The sequence below is a fragment of the Podarcis erhardii genome (assembly GCF_964252035.2).
Source record: "Podarcis erhardii genome assembly, chromosome: 8".
Classification (NCBI taxonomy): domain Eukaryota; kingdom Metazoa; phylum Chordata; class Lepidosauria; order Squamata; family Lacertidae; genus Podarcis; species Podarcis erhardii.
Window position 1 is genome coordinate 82,461,193 of NC_138499.1, and position 23,598 is coordinate 82,484,790.

General features: G+C 44.3%; 1 protein-coding gene and 2 long non-coding RNA genes across 3 annotated transcripts in view; 1 reads left to right on the forward strand and 2 right to left on the reverse strand.

Moving 5' to 3' along the window:
• Positions 1-11,466, reverse strand: part of LPCAT1 (lysophosphatidylcholine acyltransferase 1) — a 42,668-nt gene extending 31,202 nt beyond the window's left edge. The window contains exon 1 of the mRNA XM_081872785.1: positions 11,028-11,466. Coding sequence (XP_081728911.1) covers positions 11,028-11,195 — 168 coding nt within the window. The 5' untranslated portion in view covers positions 11,196-11,466. The remainder of the gene's footprint in view (positions 1-11,027) is intronic.
• The window catches only part of LOC309347984, a 155,442-nt gene that overhangs the window by 43,243 nt on the left and 88,601 nt on the right, over positions 1-23,598 (reverse strand). The gene's annotated exons all lie outside the window — the stretch shown is intronic.
• Positions 11,125-14,627, forward strand: LOC309347996. The gene is made up of 2 exons (XR_014159118.1): positions 11,125-11,196; positions 13,442-14,627. It is a non-coding gene; the product is annotated as an uncharacterized lncRNA (long non-coding RNA).

Here is a 23,598-nt window from a genome sequence, read left to right on the forward strand (position 1 = left end):
CCTAACCACATCTATTCCAGTCTAAGTCCGATTTAATTCAATGGGGCTTACTCTTAGATAAGTGAGGTCAGGACTGCAGCCTTATTCAGATACGCAAGAAAGAATTTAGATTATGAGATACTGATCATTAACAAGAATTATCTGACTAAGCTTTCAGAACTGATTTGGGCTACAGAATTATGTTACCTGAAACGAACAAGGTCAAGGAATCTGTTTAACAAACTCGGTTCGTTTCAATATTTATGCCAGAGAACTACCCGAAGGATCAGTTTGCCTGACTGATTAAGTGGCATTAAAATGCTATCTCAGTCGAACAACAGACAAAACCAGCTATCAAAAGGATGAGGGCATGTAAGCTCTCGCAGGTTAAAAAAGGAACGCAAAACAATTCTACTTTCTGCATACACACTGTCAAAACCACATCATATAATACATCAAAAAATAGAATTTGTATAGCGTATATTCTGTAGAAAAGTAACATGGCATGCTGAAGTTATTTATAGCAGCAATAGAAAGTTGTGAAAAATAGGATTACGTCCAGTTGCTTGGAACCAGAAAAATAAATCAACCATCTTCACTCTGAAGCAGTAAGTATGTTCTTTAAGATATATGGGACCTGCAGAGAACCTTTAGAACTATCAGCAACATGCCTCAGCTGCTGTATCTAATGCTGTGACACAAACCTTTGATTTTCACACTAGAAAACTAAGCCTTTCACCAAAAGTACAGCTTTTTTTCAGTGCAATGAACGAAATTCCCTAAATTCTGAGTACATTTCTTCACAACTTTTGTTTTAAACCACAAGTTGTCTAATGGCCTAAATCTTCCTAGATAGCTATGATGCAGTAAAAAACAGCTTTTTACCAATAATTCCTGCTAATGGAAGCAGTGGCGTAGCGTGGGGGGTGCAGGGGGGCCCGGGCGCAACATCGGGGGGGGGCACGCTCGCATTTGCAGCTCTCTGCCCCTACCTAAAATCCACGGGTTAGGGGGCGCAAGTTACTTGCCTTGCCCCGGGGTGCTGACAACCCACGCTACGTCACTGAATGGAAGAAATACTAGAGCATTTAAAACTGAAGGTATAGAAATTATGCTCACCCCTTTTTTTTACCTTTAAAAAACCAGGCTCATAAAAACTGCACACTTAAACACAATAGTCCTAAACAGAATCCTATGTTGCAACAGTTTGAGGAGCACATTGTGAAGGAGCAACTCATGCAGACTTATCCAGCTTCCCTTGAACCAAGATGGGTTGCCTTTGCTACAGTTGACATAGGATTGTGCAGTTACGACTATGTGCTGAAGACCATTATGGCGTGCTTTTAGAATTTCCCGCAAGAAACTATTAGTATCCTACCCAGTGCCTGAATGAGAATGAGTCAGGAGAGGCCCAGCCCACTGAACCTTTTGTGGTGACTTTCTGAGCTACTGTTTTGCTAGAAACCAATGGGAGGAATCATGAAGAGCACCTTCACCCTTTCCCTTCTTACCTCATTCAAGCAAGCTTTTCTCCCCTTGGACAAGACTTTTGCACCACTCAACAGGGGTCCTTCCAAAGCACAGCCATCCAATAATGGCTAAGAGCAAGGCAAGGTTGACTGTGCAGGAAGGTGCCAACACCCCTTGGCTCTGTGCGCTTGATCCTCTATGATGCTACTATAGAAGAGGATGCATGTGTTCTTACATTGTCTGGATGGCCACTGTTGGAAACAGATGCTAGAGTAGATTAAATTTTGTTGAGCAGGGCTGTTCTTAAATGTTGAAACCACGGCCATAACCTAGATTGGATCTACTGAGACCATGCAGCAGAGGCAAGGGTAAGAAATGTTATTTGTGCTTTTGACACCGAAGGAAATTGGCCATATCCTGTTTCCTGCTTGGCAAAGCCCATCTTATGAAGGAGGAACCAAAGAATGAAACATTTTATTATGACCCTGCCCATAAAGTCAGGTTCTCAGAGAAGTCAGCAACGGTACCTTACAAAATAGGAAATGTCTAACACTGTACCTTTAATCTCATCCAAAAACAAAAATAGAACCAATTCAAATGATCAGAGGCCAATTGAGCTAACTTTGGTAGTATGCAAGGCCCTGGAATGGATATCAGAGAAAAGATTAATTAATGATGTGGCAGGAAATTACAAACAGACTGTACTGCAGCATGGGTTCATCACATGTAGAAGGTGCCAAGACTAATTGGATAACTTTGAAAATGGCAGCTGGCTCTTTGGGCAAAATAAATGCCAGATTAATCAGTTTAGGATTCAAATACCTCATGATAAAAATTATTACCTGCACTGGGAAGAGATATTCACCACTACTAGTACAAAGGGAAAACTGAAAAGAAGTAGGCAGAACACCAACATACTTTGATCTTGTTTTACATGCACCAATAAATGCCAATTGAGTGTGCCTCTGAGAAGAAAATATATGGGGAAACTGAGTTCTTCACATATGAGGCTGTTATGAGAAATGATCTGAGAACTGGGAAATAGAGGCATATTGCATTGCACTGGCTGCCAATACATTGCTGAGCTAAGTTCAAGATATTACTGTTAGGTTTTAAATGACCTAGGACCAGATTACCTGAAGAACCACTTTGTTCCTTATACACTGGCCAGATCACTGATCACCCAGAGAAACCCTCCTAACTGCTCTACAGTTATCACATAATTGTTTGGTTTCTATGCAAACTAAGGCTTTTAGACGGGCATCCCCAACCTGCGGCCCTCCAGATGTTTTGACCTACAACTCCCATGATCCCTAGCTAACAGGACTAGTGGTCAGGGATGATGGGAATTGCAGTTCAAAACATCTGAAGGGCCGAAGGTTGGGGATGCCTGCTTTTAGCATAGTGGCACTTGCACTTTGGAAGACTGCTTCTAATGAATTAAGAAAGAATTTTGATATTTTGCCGCCTGCTGAAAAGGTTTCTGTTTCAACAAGTATTTTCAGAGAATTAATTTGATCCAGCCTTAACCATTTGTTCTGGATTTTGTAATGTTTTAATGCTTCTATTGAACACCACCATGGTCATTTTATGATTTGGCAGCAGAGTAGAGAAACAAATATATTTCTCTTTTAATTTACATGCATATATGAACTCCTATGTCAATTTTACACCTGGGAGTATGTATGGGAATCTAAGAAACTGCAATGGGCACCACAAGATACCCATTTAACAGGAAACAACTGGGTGAAACTCAGACCCCCAAAACAGGCAACACATCTACACTCCAAGAACATACAAAATACTGTCAAAAAAGGGCAAGTGAGCCACCCTCCCCTACAAAAAAACCAGGCAAAGTGTCTTCCAAACAAGCAAAAGAAAAAGCAGCTGAAATGCATTCCGTCTCAAAAAAATAAAGTAGGCAAACCCACAAAAAAGGAAAGAAGAAGAAGAAAATAATAACGCCAACAACTGCTACAAAACGAACAAAAATGGCAGCAAGGCATCCCAACATAGGACCCAACATGGGGCATTCTGGAAGAAAAGAAGTTAAGAGGATGGATGTGGACGAGCTCAGCAGCACCCATGGTAAAAGAAACCAGGAAAACTCATTTTAAAAGAAAGGGGAGGGGCAGTAGGTCTTGGCCAAGAGGCATATCTGAGGGCACCATGATGCTTAGAGGCACCCCATTACAGATCTAATGAGTATGTTAAAAAAACACTACCTGATTTTTTTTGGGGGGGTGGTGGTCTCATGAACTGGTTTAGTTGGCCATAAGAGGGAACAAGTGGAACTTGCAACAAAGTGCTGCAATGTATTGCTGCCATCCGTCTGTCTCAGAGACAATGGAGTGCTCCTCTGCGGGTGAAGTCAAACCGCTGCATTAGTGACCTACTTGGGGCACAAGCCTAGACAGTGTGTATGGAGGTCCTGGACAAACCACCCCAGAAGGAGCACCACCTTTCTTCCTCACCCTGCACTCGGCTCTCACCTCTGGCTCCTGGAAGCTGTCAGCATGCAACAGTGGCCACACCATGGGAATAGCTTTGACTGGCCAGCTAAACCAGGTGAGGGCAGCTGACGGATCTCAAACCCTCACTGAGGTCCAGGTGGGAGGTGAGAATCCATTGCATGTTACACTGCAGAGGTATATGGGGAGAAGAAGTGCCTCTGCAATGTATTCTCACCTCCCACCTGTTAAGGGATGCAGGCAGCCACAACCTCTTCTTGCAGGCAGCCCTTTCCCAGTTTTTAATTTTCATTTTATTTATTTAGAAAATTTATGAAGTGCATGTTCAGTCAAAGTGTGAATCCTGAGTGCTGTACATAAAAATGAAGCTATCAATACAAAAGGCAAAATATAACAAAATCTGAGACATAGTATCTGCTTATTGGGCTTATAGTGGGTGGAGAGTTGCCCCATACTCTGCTGTTTCAAAAGTTTGCTTTGTTTGTTGTTATTTCTTGATACTTTCTGGTCCCCCTAATACTTTCCTTTTGTTTCTCAGCGTCCCTCTGTTGGCTCCATTTTGTCAGCACTCAGCAGCTGAACACACTATTTGAGGGAGCGACTATTGTGATAGAAAAATCTCTTTTTTAAAAATAATAACCCACATAAATGACTTAACAAATACTCTTCCAAGCACAAGTTTTAGGATCCATTATATTCAATATTTTTCAGAAATATGGAGGATTAGTGGCTGAAGTTTTACAATAGGGGTGAGCGGATTTCAGTAATGTGTGATTTGTTTTTTTCCTGCACTAGACTCCACACCGTCCACTAATGCATTCTAAATTTACAAATCAAGGCAGCCTGCTTGGGATCTCTTATTAGCTAAGGCGTAATGAATCATGTTCGATGAGAAGGAGTAGAGTCTTGCTTAAGCACACAGGATGACCCTAGATCTAGCTATCTAGCATTCTTTGCAAGAATTCCAGAAACCAACAGGTACCAGTTAGTGCACCAGAAGGTTGTGAGCATTGCCAACCATTATGTTTATAAAGGTAAAGGTAAAGGGACCCCTGACCATTAGGTCCAGTCGTGACTGACTCTGGGGTTGCGGCGCTCATCTCGCTTTATTGGCCAAGGGAGCCAGCGTACAGCTTCTGGGTCATGTGGCCAGCATGACTAAGCTGCTTCTGGCGAACCAGAGCAGCTCACGGAAACGCCGTTTACCTTCCCGCTGGAGCGGTACCTATTTATCTACTTGCACTTTGACGTGCTTTTGAACTGCTAGGTTGGCAGGAGCAGGGACTGAGCAACGGGAGCTCACCCCGTTGAGGGGATTCGAACCGCCGACCTTCTGATCGGCAAGTCCTAGGCTCTGTGGTTTAACCCACAGCGCCACCCACGTCCCCATTATGTGTATAGGTGTATAGGGTGCAGCAATGAAGCTAAGATGGAAACTTCCACGTACACTCCACCTAAAATTAAGGAGGTCAACTATTCCACTATAATGTATAGGTTTTAGGAATACTTAACTGTTGCTGGATAATGCCCCTTAAGCGATGCCAACGTGCAGTTGGAAGCTGGTAATGATTACTTTTCCTGTCTGCTGAGGATTCATCAGCTGGAAACCACAGATGAGAAACATGGTACTTGGGTCTTGGTCACAAGATGACTATGAACCAAAGTGATTCAGCCATGGGAACACAAATAGATCTTTTAAGATGAATAAGATTTGGCAAATGTAGTACTGTACAGAAATCTGAGATAGCCGTCCATCTGATGCATTCTTATTACACCAACACAAAGAAGGTTCATATCTAGACTAGTTCCACTGACCATACCTCTTAACCTGAGTCTAATCTACAGTAACTTTCTCTATGCCTTGGCCACTAGTTTCCATCAATGAACCTGTGTCCAGCTCCACCTCAACCTCTCTCTTCTATACCCTCGCCAAGCCATGGTAGGATTTGGCTTGTGGTAGCTATTAGGTAAGGAGAGATCGTGTTTGAATTTGATCAAACCTTGACTTAATAAGCAAATGTGTGCCCAACCTTTGTGCACTTTGAATGAGTGTGGGAGAAGTCAGCCATAGCTTATATTGAACTGGGAAACTGGTTAATAGCTTCCAAGGAAGTCGGAATGTAAAAACATAGTTTAAAGTTGTCTTCTAGACCCTGGATTCTCCACTCATGGTTTGCTTGAGAGGAACAAACCATGAACGCTAGTTTGTATGCAATACTAAACCAGCTTCCCAGCTCTAGAAACTGAACAGCCAAGTGGGCTTCACTGAGCAGCATGCACCAGTACACTGCTTGTTTCAGACTATGGCAGCTGCAAGAAAACTGGCCCCACGTTTGTTTGTGTGCGCGCGCACATATACAAAACATACATTCCCAGATAATAAAAACACTTTGTGGAGTGGTACATAAATGTGCTTTAATATCAATGATGCACTTCTCCATTATCTCCTGAGACAGACGGATGCCAACCAAAATCTTTTAACCAATTAGTATGCATAACAGTTTAGAAACCACATGAAGTTGCAATGGGAAACCTGGTTTAAACCATGATTCTTCTTAGTGGTTTATATCAATGCATCCTGCCTCTATAGATATTCTGAGAATTCCTGTTCTACAAACAGGCAATCAATTCAGTTGAAGACAGGGTGGTTTAAAAAACATTACACACATTAAACAATAGTTTGCAAAACACATCACTCTTAAACATTGGTTAGGCAAATGGGAAGGGGGCAGAAGATGGGATCCTGATTTCCACTTGCCCCCTCCCCCCATTACTGTGGTCTCATCATTGCATGAATTTTGGGAGAGTGCCCCTAACCCTCAAGAGCAACTTTTCAGGGGGCTCAGAAGGCTACAGTAGAGGTGGAGATGGGAGAAGGCACTGCTATATGAGTAGAGTACTACTTACACTTCTCTAGCGTGGATTATGGTGTAATACAGAAAATATAGTGGTTCTATAAGAACAGCCTGTTGGTTTCATGGTGGCCAACTGGATGCCTGTCGGAAACCAAAACTGGGGCATTCACAGAGGTCTATAAGTTTTTACCTGGCTTATTAGCCAGATATTTTTGTTGCTGCTTGCACCCATGGCCCAGCCCTCCAGCACATGTGTGGGATAGGGGTGGGGAGGCTTCACTCATTTATGTTGTGACTTAGTCTGCTAATTGCCATCCTCTTCTTGCCCTAGTCCAGGAGTGACTAATCTCTGGCCTTCCAGATGTTGCAGAACTACAATTCCCCCTATGCCTGACCATGCAAGCTGGCTGGAGCTGATGGGAGCCTGAGCCTAGCAATATATGGAGGGACACAGGTTAGTCACCTCTTTCCTAGCCCACATGAGAAGTTGTCAGAGCAATTCCTACTGGTGACAAACCTTTTAATTTCATGTGTAATTCTTGTTGCCTTCCAGCAGAATTAGAAAAGGGCACACAGAAAGATAAGATTTTGTATCTTTCAAGCAAGCTTTTTTTTAAAAAAAAAATCAATGGAAAAAAGCACTAATGAAAGAAGTATAGCCAAGAATCAAGGAAAATGTGAACACAGGGCTATTGCTCAGGTTTTCTCCATCTGACAATAAACTAAGGAATACTTATGGAAATTTAAAGCAGGTTAAGATTCGGGGAAGTTACATTTTCATGCAATACAACATTAGCGTACAAAATTCACTGCCACAAGAGATAAAAAAATAAGTCTATATAGTGCTTTCCAGGTGTCATTCAGGGTTATTTCCAAAAAAGTGGTTGCGCTGTGTGTGTGTGTGTTCAAAACATAGTTAGACATGGTTATGAAAGATGCCTGATGCAACATACTACCAAAGTTTAAAAGTGCATCCTCTGGTCAGAGAAAGGCAAACGCCAGAAGCTACAAATGAAGTGATACTGGACAATTCTTTCCTCTCCATGTTCACTTCTGCACTACCATTTTTCATCATTCATCTGGAAGTGTGGGGAACAGTGCCTAAGAAAAAGTACCAGGTTGCAGGAAAGTTTGCATAGTATAACTGTATGGACTTTGCTGTTCTTTCTGCAAGTGGAGTATGGGTCGAAACAGCAGTCACAACTGGCTTGCAGAAAGTGGGAATCAGTGTGCATAGCACAAACATTGATTAGAAGAGGGGTGAGGAACCCCATGCCAACAAGAATTTGCTGCCAAGGAGTGTGGTGGAGTCTCCTTCTTTGGAGGTCTTTAAGCAGAGGCTTGACAACCATATGTCAGGAGTGCTCTGATGGTGTTTCCTGCTTGGCAGGGGGTTGGACTCGATGGCCCTTGTGGTCTCTTCCAACTCTATGATTCTATGATTCTATGATTCTAAGTCCTTGAGATGCCTAGCCGCTGAGGACTGCCAAAATATTGGTCCCATGAGGTGAGAAAAAGTAAGTTTGGGGGCTAGCCTTACGGGGCAATTATTTTCAGCACTGGTATTCTACTATTGTTCTGGCACAGTAGAATACCATAACTTCTCCTGTGCTCATTTTGGACATTCTATGAACATCTAGTGCTAGGTATTATGGACAGAAGACTAGAATCTAAATGAGGCCAATTTGTTCCAATGTAACAAAAACTTTTAAGATCAGATATGACTATGATTTATGGTGGCTAGATATCATATTTCATTTTAAAGCTATATATGGCCCAGGGAAGATTCTGATATGGGCACCTCAATAAAAAGAGGAGAATTTATCAAACCTCATGTCTCTGTTCTTGGACAGTGCAGGAAAATTAAGAGCACTAAAATGAGGCTGGGGCTGGACACTAATACAGTCCCTATTACAAACAACAACAACACTATTTATACCCTGCCCATCTGGCTGGGTTTCCCCAGCCACTCAGGGCGGCTCCCAACAGAGGACTAAAAACAGAATAAAACTTCAAACATTAAAAACTCCCCTTCAGATGTCTTCTAAAAGGCAGATAGTTGTTTATTTCCTTGACAAAAATGAGAAGACATGAGATGGTCTTTCTCATCATACAAATAAGGAATAGGAGGTGTGAAGAACACCAGAGCCTCTCTAGAGTCCCAACTCCAGGATGGCTTTTGGACTACTTTGCAATTCTAAGCATGCTTACAAATCAGCTGTGCTGAAAATGAATGAGCCTTATTTCTGAGAACCTTGGTTAGGAGTGGGCTTTAGCAGGCTCCAGCAATTCCCACTTGCCACATTCACTATGACAAAGCATGGTGATGTCCTGTGGAGACTGTGAGCAGCCAATCTTTCTCCCAAGGTGTGAAGCTGTGGGCAAGGTGGGCAACTGTCTTAGTAACTGTATGCCAATCCCTGCCCCACCTCTTCAGCTCCAAAGTTTGGAGGGAGTCTGGGGCGTATTTGGCACCAGCAGCCGCACTGCCCAAGGTGCCTGAATTGCCTAGTCACACAGGCAAACTTCCCATCTGTCTTTCCCACTCCAGACCAATTAAGGCAGACAAGGAGGGGTTGGATGCCACTGGAAGAATTAGCCACAACTTAAGGCACTTCCTACCAGCTCTTCCTTGGGAAAAGGCCATGGGAGGCCATGGGAAGCACTCGCATATAGAGGGGGCAGAGGTGTACCTAGGGGTTGGCGAAACCGGTCCCGCTGGGACCCAGGCCCAGGGAGGCTGCAGAAATCACCTGCCATGCTATGGAGCGTACAATGTGCAGTACAGTGGTACCTCGGGTTACATACGCTTCAGGTTACAGACTCCACTAACCCAGAAACAGTACCTTGGGTTAAGAACTTTGCTTCAGGATGAGAACAGAAATCGCGCAGTGGCGGCGTGGCAGCAGCGGGAGGCCCCATTAGCTAAAGAGGTGCTTCGGGTTAAGAAAAGTTTCAGGTTAAAAATGGACCTCCGGAACGAATTAAGTACATAGCCAGAGGTACCACTGTATATGTTTGTGGTGATGTGCCACTGCTGTCATGGCATCATCGAACACAGAACCTTCCCATCTTTCTCACACAAAGGCGTGCAAATTTTTTTATCACCCTTCCTCCTGGCCTCGCCGCCCTCACTACGGACACTTGGAGTACAGTGGTGCCCTGCAAGATGAACGCCTCGCAAGACGGAAAACCCGCTAGACGAAAGGGTTTTCCGTTTTGGAGGCGCTTCGCAAAACGAATTTCCCTATGGGCTTGCTTCGCAAGACGAAATGTCTTGCGAGTTCCTGCGGGTTTCCCCCCCTTTTCCTAAGCCGCTAAGCCGCTTATCAGCTAATCCGCTAAAAGCCGCTAAACCGCTAATAGCGCTAAGCTGTCAATGGGCTTGCTTTGCAAGACGAAAAAACCGCTATATGAAGAGCCTCGCGGAACGGATTAATTTCGTCTTGCGAGGCACCACTGTAGTTGTAAAACGTAGTAATTTCTAATACGGCTATTGTGGTAAAGTGACCCCCCTCATATGTGTGTGCCAATACAGCTCCTTGCCAAGGGATCAAGCGGCACTACGTACAGTGGCGGACCTTAGCGCCTCAAATATCAGTGATGCCCCATGTGATACCATAATCCGACGCACGTTCCTTCTGTTGGACTTTGCTAGGTATGCCTGAGAGAGTCGAGGACGCCAGTTTCCTGCAATCTTTTGGCTCTGCCAGGGAGGCCAGGCCAAAAAATAAAAATAAAAAAATCAGGCCTCGGTGCTTTTAGGCACCTGTTGTACTGAGAAGCATCAGGAAGATGGTAAGAGGCGGAAAGAAAGCGGAGAGGTGAAGGAAAGGCCTCCTCAGCCTGATGATGGAGAGGAGGAGGAGGAGGACTTCAAGACCATCTGCGTGAGCGGTTAGGAGACCAGGACTGGTGCGATTTGGTTGCAGCGTCGCGCGCAAGAGCGCGAGTCCCTTCCCCTCCGCCGGGCGCGCAACTCGGCGTCTCCACGCGTTGTGCAATACAACCCCCCTCGTCTCGCGCACACACGAGCGGGTCTTGCCTCGCGGGCGGGCGCGCGCGGGAGCAGATATACACACATACATGCTTGATTTGGGGGGTGGGGTTGGAGAGGAAAAGCCGCTCGCTCGCTCGCGCGCGCGCGCACACACACTCCCCTATCTATGTCTCCGGGCGGCGGTTTCCTTCGCCCCTTTCGCCTCCAGACAAGACGACATGCCCCGCTTAGCGCGCGCGCGCGCACACCCACCTTGGCTTTCTGCAGGGCGCTGAAGCGCAGGTGGTGCGCGAAGGGGCTCCGCACCGGCGGAGGGGCCGGCCCGGGCGGCTGCGGTGGCTGCTTCTCCTCCCCGCCGCCGCCGCCTCCTCCTCCGTTGCCTCCGCCCGGGGCGCAGCATCCCCGGCCCTTCAGCCTCATGGTTGAGGGATGCGAATGGAGGAAAAGCCGAGCGAGAAAATGGGCGCGCTGGGTCAGAAGAGGGAGGGAGGGAGGGGATAACGGAGGGAGGAGGAAGAAGGAAGGGATGAGGTGAAGCTGAGGGAAATTCCTCTCCTCTGAAGCAAGGAGCCGGGAGCGAGAGGGAGGCAATTTCGGCGCTGCGGTTAATCAACTAGGCCGAGCCGGGCCGGGGCTGGCGAGGGTGTCGGAGCAGCGCTCGGCCGCTTGGTCTCCCTGAGCCGGCAGGGAGGGAAGGAGGCGGATGCGCGGCTGTGTCAGACGCTGCTGTGGCCGCTGCCGCGCCGAGCTCCCGGCTTCAGCCCCGCCCTCCGGAGCGCGCATGCGTCCTGGCCTCAGTGATGGGGGCGGAGGGCGGGAAGCCCCCGGCGGCGCCGCCGCCCCTTGGAGACTGTGAGGGGCGAGTGGGCGCGGGAAGGCCAGGCCACGGCGGGGCCCAGTGGGCTGCTGTGAGGCGACCTCTGGGCGCTCGGTTTCCCTCTCCCCCAGGAAGGCCACCTGCTTGGAATACTCAAAACAAAAAATTCCTTCCAGTAGCACCTTAAAGACCAACTAAGTTAGTTCTAGGTATGAGCTTTCGGGTGCATGCACGTGTGCATGCATCTGAAGAAGTGTGCATGCACCCGAAATCTCATACCTAGAACTAACTTAGTTGGTCTTTAAGGTGCTACTGGAAGGAATTTTTTGTTTTGACTATGGCAGACCAACACGGCTACCTATCTGTAACTGCTTGGAATACTGTAACCCCAACAAACTTGGCATTTATGACCTTTGTTAGGATTGCGAGCAGGAGTCAGTGAACTTGTGAACCTTGCAGAGCGGTGCTTCACCCACTCTCTGTGTCGATTTCGCCCAGACCTTGGCTTCTCCGTGCAAAGGGATGGGATTCAGTGGAATGAGAATGAAAATGGTAGTCAAAACAGCAACTGGTGGCCAAAACAGAAAATAGCCCCTGCAATTTGCTCACAATCCAGAGCTAGTTACCCACAAGTAAATTAGGTATAGGTAAGGAGACTCTTGAGAGTCCCATAGACTGCAAGAAGATCAAACCTATCCATTCTGACGGAAATCAGCCTTGAGTGCTCACTGGAAGGACAGATCCTGAAGCTGAGGCTCCAATTCTTTGGCCACCTCATGAGAAGAGAAGACTCCCTGGAAAAGACCCTGATGTTGGGAAAGATGGAGGGCACAAGGAGAAGGGGATGACAGAGGACGAGATGGTTGGACAGTGTTCTCAAAGCTACGAACATGAGTCTGACCAAACTGTGGGACGCAGTGGAAGACAGGAGTGCCTAGCATGCTCTGGTCCATGGGGTCACAAAGAGTCGCACACGACTAAACGACTAAACAACAACAACAACAAAAGGACGGCTCTGGGGTTGCGGCGCTCATCTCGCTTTACTGGGCGAGGGAGCTGGCGTACAGCTTCCGGGTCATGTGGCCAGCATGACTAAGCTGCTTCTGGCGCACCAGAGCAGCGCATGGAAACGCAGTTTACCTTCCCGCCGGAGTGGTACCTATTTATCTACTTGCACTTTGATGTGGTTTCGAACTGCTAGGTGGCAGGAGCAGGGACCGAGCAACTGGAGCTCACCCCGCCGCGGGGATTCGAACCGCTGACCTTCTGATTGGCACGTCCTAGGCTCTGTGGCTTAACCCACAGTCTAAATTTGTTGTTGTTGTTGTTTAGTCATTTAGTCGTGTCTGACTCTTCTTGACCCCATGGACCAGATCACACCAGGCACTCCTGTCTTCCACTGCCTCCCGCAGTTTGGTCAAACTCATGCTGGTAGCTTCAAGAACACTGTTCAACCATCTCGTCCTCTGTCATCCTCTTCTCCTTGTGCCCTCCATCTTTCCCAACATTAAGGGTCTTTTCCAGGGAGTCTTCTCATGAGGTGGCCAAAGTATTGGAGCCTCAGCTTCAGGATCTGTCCTTCCAGTGAGCACTCAGGGCTGATTTCCTTAAGAATGGATAGGTAAATTTGCTCATATTTAAATTGGGATTACTCCTGCAAAAGCGTGCACCAAAAGAGGTGGCAGTTGCTCCCAATTCATATTGGAGATATGAGTGCCAACCCCAGGATGGTGGTGGTTGATACTTTGGATTGCTTAATCTAGAGTTGGGAAGAGGTTTGAATTATCGATGCCTTGCCTCAGTAATGGACCAAATGAAAGTCAACAAGCTGAAGCTCAATCCAGTTAAGACAGGCGCTGTTAGCGAGCAGTTCCCTCAACTGGATGGCTGGGAGACAGGCAGTCAAGTAGCCACAGCAGTGACCAAAGGAGGAATGACCGCTGTAACCATGAAACCGGATGCTTTCACCTGCCCCAACTGCAACAAAACATGTCTCTCCAATATCAGTCTCTACAACCACAGCAGGCGCTGTAATGGTTTGACTTTACCCCCAATGGCGCACTCTTCCATTGTCTCCTGAGACAGGCAGATGCCAGCAATAAATATTATATATTTATTTATACCATGCCTTGTTCTCTGGTGGCGTACATAGAAAATGTAACTCTTCCCCAGTTTAGGGTACAGTTGCCGTACGTCCAGATTTTCCTGGACATACTCAAAATACTGCAGTCGGCAGCAGTGTCTGGGCAGAAATCGGTCAAATATCTGGGAAAATCCAGGGGTATGGCAGCCCATGTCAGCAGTGCCGTTTTTACTGTTTTCCCATAAAACTAGCTGGAAAATTGTGGGGTTTTTTAGTTTGCTTCTTTTTTGCATTTTTGCCCCAAAAGCTCAACTTTTCTGTCTGGATTTTCACTGTTTGAAATACGGCAGTCCTAGTTTAGGGTGAATTGACACATACGTGGGAATGACATGCAAGTTCCTGAGAGGAATTCAACCGGGAGTGGGGACAGTTTTTCCCTGGAAGAGGGATGGTTTTGTGGGACAGCACTCTATCCCTCACAAGTTTGAGATATTATAGTTCCTCTGTGATTTCTCTGCATGTGTAGATTACCTCTAAAATGTAACCTTAGTTTTAGCCACCCGTATATAGTTTGTTCTAGCCTATCTAACATGTTTGAAGACACTGTAGTTTGAAATATTATACTGTAATTTAAAACAAAGATCCTATTAACTGGATAAGTTAAAACTTAACTGGTAGTCAGGCAGTAGCTCTTCTGATATCACCGTGCAGGGCCAGATTATTAGGCATTTCCCATATCTAATTATTATGGAAGGGTGCCCTTACTCATCCTGCGATGAGGCTACATTTTAATATTTTAATGTTTCAATATTTTAATGTTGTATTTTAATTTTGTTTTTAAGTTGTATTCATTCAACTTGTTTTTATTATTGCTTGTTAGCCGCCCTGAGCCCGGCCTTGGCTGGGGAGGGCGGGGTATAAATAAAAATTATTATTATTATTATTACACAAACAGTCAGAAAACTGCTTCTGTGCATTCAGATCTTAATTATGATTCAAGGACAGGTGATGGGAACATATGGCACTTGAACCTTGAGAAGCACAAACTGAGCACTTCTTGATGTGAGCACCCTACTCCAGAAGCAAAGTACCACTTACCGTAGAGAACAGGGCGTGCTAGAAATCAAAGACAAATCTCCCCTGTGTGTGTACTAGAAACACTTCTTTGTACCCAAACCTACATCAAAGGGAGATTTTTGAGCATGGTGTAGATAGGAATAGCAAAAAACCTGCCTATTGAAAATAGTTATTATCGATATTTTTTTAAAAAAAATATATTAACAGTTTCAACAACAAATTATCAAAACAAATCATCTTCATTATTTTTCCCTCCCACCTCCCCAACAAACCCTCCCCCCCCAGACTTCCCTCAGCTCCTCTTTCTGATTTCTCAACTCCTATTATTCTCTGCATATTGTAAAATTGTATACACCCTTATAATATCTGTCTACAGTATTAACCCTCAATAAATTTGTGTATGTTTATTCAAAACCTGCCAAGGAGTCCAGTTCATTTTGTTGTCTTTTTAAATAATTTGTAAAAAGTTCCCATTCTTCTTTAAAGTCACAGTTGTCCTTATCTCACAGTTTGCATGTCAGTTTCGCCAGTTCTGCATAGTTCATCAATTTCTCTTGCCACTGTTCTTTTGTTGGGGTTTCCTCATTCTTCCATCCTTGTGCTATCAAGACTCTTGCCGCTGTTGTAGCAGATAGTTATTATCAATGTTGTACCATGTTTTGTATTAGTTGTATACTACATTGGAGCCCTATCAGGCAGGAAAGCAATGCATATATTTTAGAAGTAGAAAGAAACACAGGGATTGCAAATGACCACTTCACTCTTCTATGGCTTTCTGCTAAAGATTATTTGAAGAGCTGCTGCAATTGAAAAATCTCACAGGTTATAGAAAATGGAAAGAATTTACAAAGGCTTCCATATTACCCTTAGATCTTGCTTTTCCCATTGCTGTTAGGCACTTACACATTCTGACATTCACGGTCTAATCTTAGGCATGTCTGCACTTCCCCAATTTTATCCTCAACACAATGTTTTGAGTTGCTTTGACCAAGATATTGTGAGTGTGCCTGGACCTAACAACTAGTTCTGTGCGTATTTCAATCCAACCTTCCCAGCCCAGCCCTGTACCTTAATGCAGGGGTTGGGAAACTTTTGGGGACAATGGACACATCTGGAATATTGAGAAGGCTTTGTGGGTGCCAGTCACCAATACAGCTGCCATGAAGGTGTGGCATAACACAAAATGATTGCCACATCTATTAACCACAGAAAAAAGAGACAGGTCCTCAAGATGGTGTGGGCATGTTCGCCATCAATGAGAAAGAAGACATCTATATTACCCACCGTGATGCTCCCTGTCAGAGCTCTTTGCACCTCTCCTGAGCAAGAGGGTAAGGTAAAGGTAAATGGACCCTTGACCATTAGGTCCAGTCATGACCGACTCTGAGGTTGTGGCGCTCATCTCGCTTTATTGGCCTGGGAGCCGGCATACAGCTTCCAGGTCATGTAGCCAGCATGACTAAGCTGCTTCTGGCGAACTAGAGCAGCGCATGGAAACGCCGTTTACCTTCCCGCTGAAGCCGTACCTATTTATCTACTTGCACTTTGACGTGCTTTCGAACTGCTAGGTTGGCAGGAGCAGGGACCGAGCAATGGGAGCTCACCGCGTCGCAGGGATTCGAACCGCCAACCTTTTGATCAGCAAGTCCTAGGCTCTGTGGTTTAACCCACAGTGCCACCTGTGTCCCCAGCAAGAGGGTAGGTGGGTGGAAAAAAGAGTCAATAGAAGCCAAGTTGTGTAGCACATGCTAGTGGCTGGAGAGGATTGTAACCCTCCATATTTACAAAATCCATCTTCAGATGTAGAAACCATCTTCCTCTGGATGTAGATTGCATTCTGAATGTCTGGATCCGGTATTCCCCAAAGCACATAAAAAGCAAAAGGTAGTTAGTGTTGGCATCAGGGGGGAAATCCCCTCCGAACTCCACAGTTGGCTTTATTGGAACCAATCAAAATGCCACGAAAAAGTAGCTGACTTGTTCCTTCTGTAGAATAGGAGAAAACCAACCAAGGAGGAAACAGGTCAAATGTGGTACTAAAAATATTTGCCTGAGTTTAGTATCTAAAATTACTTTGTTACACTTTCTGAGTTTGTACGGTTTTGTTATTTTGCTGCCTGAAAATGAAAACTATGTTACCTTGTATGTTCCATGTTGGTGTTGGTGGCCAGGGGATTGAGAGCTACATTTATGGCTCAACTCTGGGCGCCCCAATTCTTTTTGTCATGGCTTATTACCAAATAATAGTATTACTACCACTGTGGTACTAACAACCTACAAATGTACCTCCCAGTGATTCTGCTTATGTACATAAGGCACCCAAATGACTGTGTGAATTTGAATACTTTTGCTGTTGCTTCCCACTCACCAGAGCAAAGACAGCCACAGTAATCGTCTTATTTTCGCTGAAAATTCTGTTTTCTGTTAATTTTACCATTGCTCATGATATTTCCATGACTGGAATAGAAACTGGTTCCATGCATTCTTAAAATAGCACAATAAAATTGACAATGTGATAACGCTCGCAACTTATGAATGGATTGCTTACAGACGTAGACTTTGTTTGGATAAATGTAACAATATTTGGAATGGGTTTATACAAAATGCAGTAGGCTTTACATATGTATAAGATTAAATCAAACTTTAAAAAGAATGTATGGGTTAGGGCATTTATCGTATTGTGTGTGTGTGTTCTCTACACATTTTTGTGCCTTTTGTATTTTTCTTCTTCTTTTTCTTTGTATCACTTTTTTCTTTATAATTGTAAACTTTTCAATAAAATATTACTACCAAAAATAAAATATATATTGAGGAATGGCTGTTACTGTCTCCTCCTCCCAAACATAGTGATGTTACTTAAAATGAATGCTTTCCTCTAAAATTGCAGCGGGCCTCTGCTGACAATTTCATTGAAGACAATGCTGTTCTGAAAGCACACTTCAGCAAATCAAGTAAATTCCCTTCCAGGTAAATTAAAGGAGAAGAAATGTCAACTTGGAAGCTTCTTGATTCTCTCATTCTTTGGTCCTAATAGTCAATCAAGAAAGCTATTTGAAAAAGTAAACACTTAAAGTGGTTAGCACACTTAAATATCCTTTAGTTGCTGTTGCTCCAAGGTGTTCTCAATAAGTCTGCCTTTTTTCTGCTGATAAGGAAGACTGTAAAGATCACTGAAGAACAAAGCACAGTGATTCTGGTCTCATTTTATTAGCTTCGCAGTTCTTGCTTCTCAGGTCTGCAGTATCTATATGGCTGCAACCCATTCTTGCCAGAAGAAATCAGAAACAATCTGAGAACCAGTTAAAAGGTCACCAAGAAGTAACCAGAAATACAGGTGTGGGACTCATATAGATTTCATCTGCCCAAATCATTGGAGATATGTGAGATCTACAAGTCCCAATTTTAAAATTGATTTGTAAAAAAAAAGCATTTATATACGGCTTAATGTTTCAGAAATCTCTAATGAATGGAATTATTATTTTTAAAAGAATTCATTTAATAGAAATACACCATTTCACCATACTGCCTTCCCCTCCATCATCAGCACCCTCCTCTTTCCATCTTTCCTGAAAACACAGTCCTTATGAGATCCAGTCTTAAAAGTAAACAACAAACCATATAATACATAACAATAACTCACAGTTGTCATGGTAAAATCAGATGGGCCAAATATTACGTCAAGATGCCATAAAAGAGGGAAAACAAAGACAGAAAATAATTTCCTTTTAAATTTCATTCACTGATAAATTAATAAAAATAACATTAAAAGTTGATTACTCCATAATTTGAATGAATAAATCATGGGTACCTCAATCCTACATGCATTCAAGTGTTAATAAGCAGTGATTCTATAAACATGACCTGGACTCTATAGATCCAGAAGCTCACCTATGTTTTTAAATTTATCTGGATTCCTCAGTCTCACAAGGGCTACATCTTTGCCACCTATTTATCATATCATGGTGCAGGTTTACAACTTCCAATGGCAGAGAAATATGCATTTAGCAATTGAAATTCCCACAAAAGCCAGGACAGCTTCCAGTTTGTTGGACTACTAACCTCTCTGCGATGAAAGCATTAAGGACTATATTTACTGAAGAAATTATTTCTGTCCTCCAAAATGGCCAACAACTGGACAGATCCAAATTAGGTGCTTTAAGAAGGCCCCTGGAGCCCCTTGTTTCCAAAAGTCATTGTTGACAATTGCCCTTTTTCATCTCCCTGTGGTTCCAGCCAATGTCTGTACGGCACAGGAGTCTGAAAGGCACAGGTTTGTACTTTGAATTACATTAGCAATACATTTAACTTGCTTTGAATTGTATAGTAAATGTCTGGCTTGGTGAGACTGCTGTCCGTAACAACAGATTCCTCCTCTGCTCTGCAAACATTCTCCTCCCACAGGATATATATCACATTCATCTGAATGTTAAAAAGCTTTTCCACATTCATGGTTTCAATATATCTAATGTTAGTCATACCAGACCAATTTATTTCAACGGGCCTAATCTGAGTATGACTAACGTTGACTATTCCTCTAATAATTTATTAGGTTGGTTTGATCTAGTCTTAGACATCCCAATTGGGGTGACCAAGTGCAAAAGAGAACAGGGCACCTTTAATTTTATGCATGAAGTCCAACCTTAAAAATATAAACAGAATGATAACAAACCTAGTGAGACTTTTATGTGCGGGAAAAGGTGAGACCGCCACATTTACTGAACTCAGTTCAGAAAATCAGTGCACCACCCACACCTTAACACACACTCTGCAGTGGTGCTTTGATTTCTCAATGGCCAGACTACAAATGGAGAGTTGAGGGAGGAGGAGGAGGAGGAGGAGGAGGAGGAAAGAGACCAGAGTCATTGTTTTACATCAGGTGGATACAGAGCCCTTACCCCTTAGCTTGTCCCACTAAGATGCTGTCTTCTGCTCAGGCACTTTCCCCCAGTGATTAGGGTATCAGTTGCTTAAGCCTCCTTCGTTCACACTCTTTGTTACCTTGACCACAGACTGTCAGCACATGTTCAGGTAGGTAGATGTTATAGGAATTCTAAGGTCTTAAGGTAAAGGGTAAAGGGACCCCTGACCATTAGGTCCAGTCGTGGCCGACTCTGGGGTTGCGGCACTCATCTCGCTTTATTGGCCGAGGGAGCCGGCCTACAGCTTCCGGGTCATGTGGCCAGCATGACTAAGCCGCTTTTAGCGAACCAGAGCAGCGCACGGAAACACCATTTACCTTCCCGCTGGAAGGTTGGCAGGAGCAGGGACCAAGCAACAGGAGCTCACCCTGTCCCGGGGATTCGAACTCCCGACCTTCTGATCAGCAAGTCCTAGGCTCTGTGGTTTAACCCATAGCAAGGTCTTAAATATAGAATAAATGTTGATAATTGCACAAGGTAAACACACATACCTAAGTATAAAGACCACATGTCTAAAATAGTACAGGAGAGCAATCCAAAAACCATCTTGGCTCCCCTAAATACTCTAAAATATTTCCTTTGCCTCCTCAACCCCCCCTTGTCTGAGAACAGGTAGGCAGATAGCAATTAGGGGAAGTTCCTGAAGGGATTCTTCTCCTATATCTACGAAGCTCCTTTGTATTAATTGTCATTGTTTGCCCAGATGTTCTGCACTGAGGGATGTCTGACGGGCATCTGGACTGTCTACGTCTAAGAGACTCTCTTATCAAATGCTAATTCTTTGTGTGAACTGCATCTGGAACTATGTGAAACTTGCTAAATCCCCAGGAATATCACACCTTGACTTGCCTGAGCCACAGTAACCCCACCTTAAGTGACATGTAATTTCTGACTGTTTGCAGTCAGGTGTGTCCTTCTCCATGCCAAAATGCCAACCATTAAAAGAGATGTTTCTTCTTGGTTCGGGGTCTCTCTTGCCTCCTTGCTAGGATGGGTGGGAACTCTGTTGCAACAGAAAAATAAAGATCTGCGTCCATCCATTCATCTCTGACCGATCATGGACTTAGTGGACTCAGTCCCTTGGGGAGTTGGGCAGCAAAAGCCAACCACCCCTATTTTCCCCCTATATCATAGACGTTAAATCCTATAAAACAGAAGACAGAGTCCGTGTTGATCTTGGGGTGTCCCTCCAGACTGAGGTCACACTTACAGAGGTCCTGCACAGTTCCTTGTAGTTCTAAAGAGGCACATCTGACTTTGAAATGCTGGCCATGAAGGCATCAGAAGAGCCCTGCTGGACCAGGTCAATGGCCCATCTAGTTCTCATAGTGGCCAACAGCATAGTGGCTCATGAGAAGTTTGCAAGCAGAACCTGAGTGCAACAGCACTCTCCCAGCTTGCGATTTCCAGCACATTTTGTGATTCCCAGAAAACATTGCCTGTTGCTTCTTTCCTGGTAGCAGAAGGTTATTTTCTAAGCCAATGCCATTCGCTCATGCCATTTCACAAGTGACTCATATTATTACCCCGAGGGCATTTTGTCTGAGAAAACTAAAGCTGCAAAATTGCTAAAATTGTAGAGGCAGTTTATACAGATGCAATACGGAGTTTATACTCAGAAGCATGACTGGAGACATTAAAGACTGAACATAAAAGAAGAACACACACATTGGTACTTGTCATAGAAAGAACACAGAGGAATGCATGCATCATGAAAACATACTGAAATAAAAAAATTAAGGTCTTATATATATCATAAATGCTCATAAATGTACCAACGAAGCACATACATAGATATGTGGACCACATGTCTGGAGCAACACAGGAAGACCATCTTGAAACTCCCAAAATGACCAAATGTTTTCTCTGCAAGGAGGGAGGGGGTGAGGGAACCTTCCCATTGTCTCAGGAATTGGGAAATCACCATCTCAAAAGAATGGCCAGACTACCAGGAAAGGCATTATCAGATAACCTGACAGACAGGAAAAACAACAACATTCAAATTTCTGTTGTAGACCACCTTTTCTGTGATGTAGGTATGATGTTTGTGGGGGGTGGTCTTGGGTTACACCCCTTCTGTGATGAATGTATGATGTATGGAGGGGTGGTCTGGAGCTCTAGGGCAGGGAATTTAAAATGTCTATATAAGGGCAGGCACACCTTGGTTCTGGGACCTCCTCCTTTCCTGCGTGTGAGGGGAGCACCCTGTTGCAACAGATCAATAAAGATCAGGCTTACTAGCTGCTTTGCTTCTCAATAAAGATCAATTAAAGATCAGGCTTACTAGCTGCTTTGCTTCTCAGTATTCTCTGGTTTGCCTCTGTTATTTTCTCCTACCAATAGGGAACCCATGTAAGGACTCTATACGGGCTCTTGGATAAGGGAAAGGGGGCAGATTTTGTTTACAACACAGTGGAAAGGTGCAATACAAACCTTGTGGAGTAGCACAGCCATGGCTTCATCCATAGCCCAGTGGTTAATGATGGCAGCCATAGCAGAAGGTGGTAGTGGGGAGGACGATTGGGTCGGACTCCTGTGTCACCCTCTAACTGGCTCAGCAGTTGAGTTCAGCTGCCAGAAGGCTGCCTCAGCTGAGTGGGCTCCCTCACTCAAGCGCCCCTCTCCCTGCATGGTGTAAGGGGTGTGTGCTGGGATGATCTGTAACGTCTTAAAATGTGAAGCCTTAATTGCTGTGCAGAAGAGGAAATTTCAGCAATTGTATACAAGTAGCCTTCTTCTGCTTTACATCTAACCACTGCAGCCCTGGTTACAGGGAGCTTACAGTGTGTTCCCTGTCTCTTGGTATGTTCCTTTAGCTACTAATAGCAGATCTGTTTGCTAAGAGACTCTCTTACATAAAACTTCATACTTCTTCTAACCACTTGACCTTCTTTTTTAAAGTAGCTGGACTCTAGCTGCTAGAGGAACTGACTAGATTGCTAGCTCTTGCACAAGATTTCCTGAAAACACAAACTTATTTAAGTTTTAAGGTTACAATCCAATGGACACTTTCTTGGAAGTCAGCCCCATTGAAACCAGCAAGACTTATTGCTGAGCAGACATGCGTAGGAAATCTGTTAGGATTGTTCCACAAAATTCTATGACTGGTTTGAATTATATATCATTAAATGGATTAGCTGCAATGTCACTGTGTTGGTTTTACACAGTTTTTGGTTTTAAGTGACAGGCAGATCCCAGGGCTTCTTGTACATATCTCTAGCAAACAGTCATATTCCTGTTATTACTCCTACCTGCTTGAAAGGGACAGTATAGAATGGTTCAGGACTGTGGTACAACTTTTCCTGTCATGCAGGAACAAGCCAAAATTGTTGTTCAACAAGAATATATTTTTCTGATAAATTTTATTTTTGACCCCTTCTGAAAAGAGAGGATCATTTTTGTGTGTGGTAGCCGCTAGCAACCATTTCTCCCCCCAACCCATAATGGCCTGGAACAGTGCTCGGTCTCCGTCATTTTAGGAGATGCAGTTGGTGGCCAGGCTGCCAATACAGTTCTTGCTCAGGACAGGGAGAAAGAAGCGAATTTTCACTGCCTCAGAATTCTGGGAGGCTATTTTTGCTCCCCTTTATGGGCAAATGGAACACGTACAGCATCTTAATTATAGAATATTGTAAAGTGATGCTAGATCTCACCTAGAAGGTGAAGGCCACCCCAGAAAATGCCCTGCCCCTAGTGGTTGTCATTGTGCTTCATATGAGTAAACAAACCCAAGCAAGGCTTCAAATGTTGAGTGGAACATGCAGAGAAGAATATATGAAATAAGATGGTCCTAATTGTACCCAGGTCTCAAGCTGAATGTACTGCTGTTCCCTAAGTGGATTAAACCATGGGCATCAGAACTTGATCTCATCTTCCCCATTCCTCCTCCTCCTCCCGCTTTCTCTTTGTCCTTCTTCTTTTTGAATA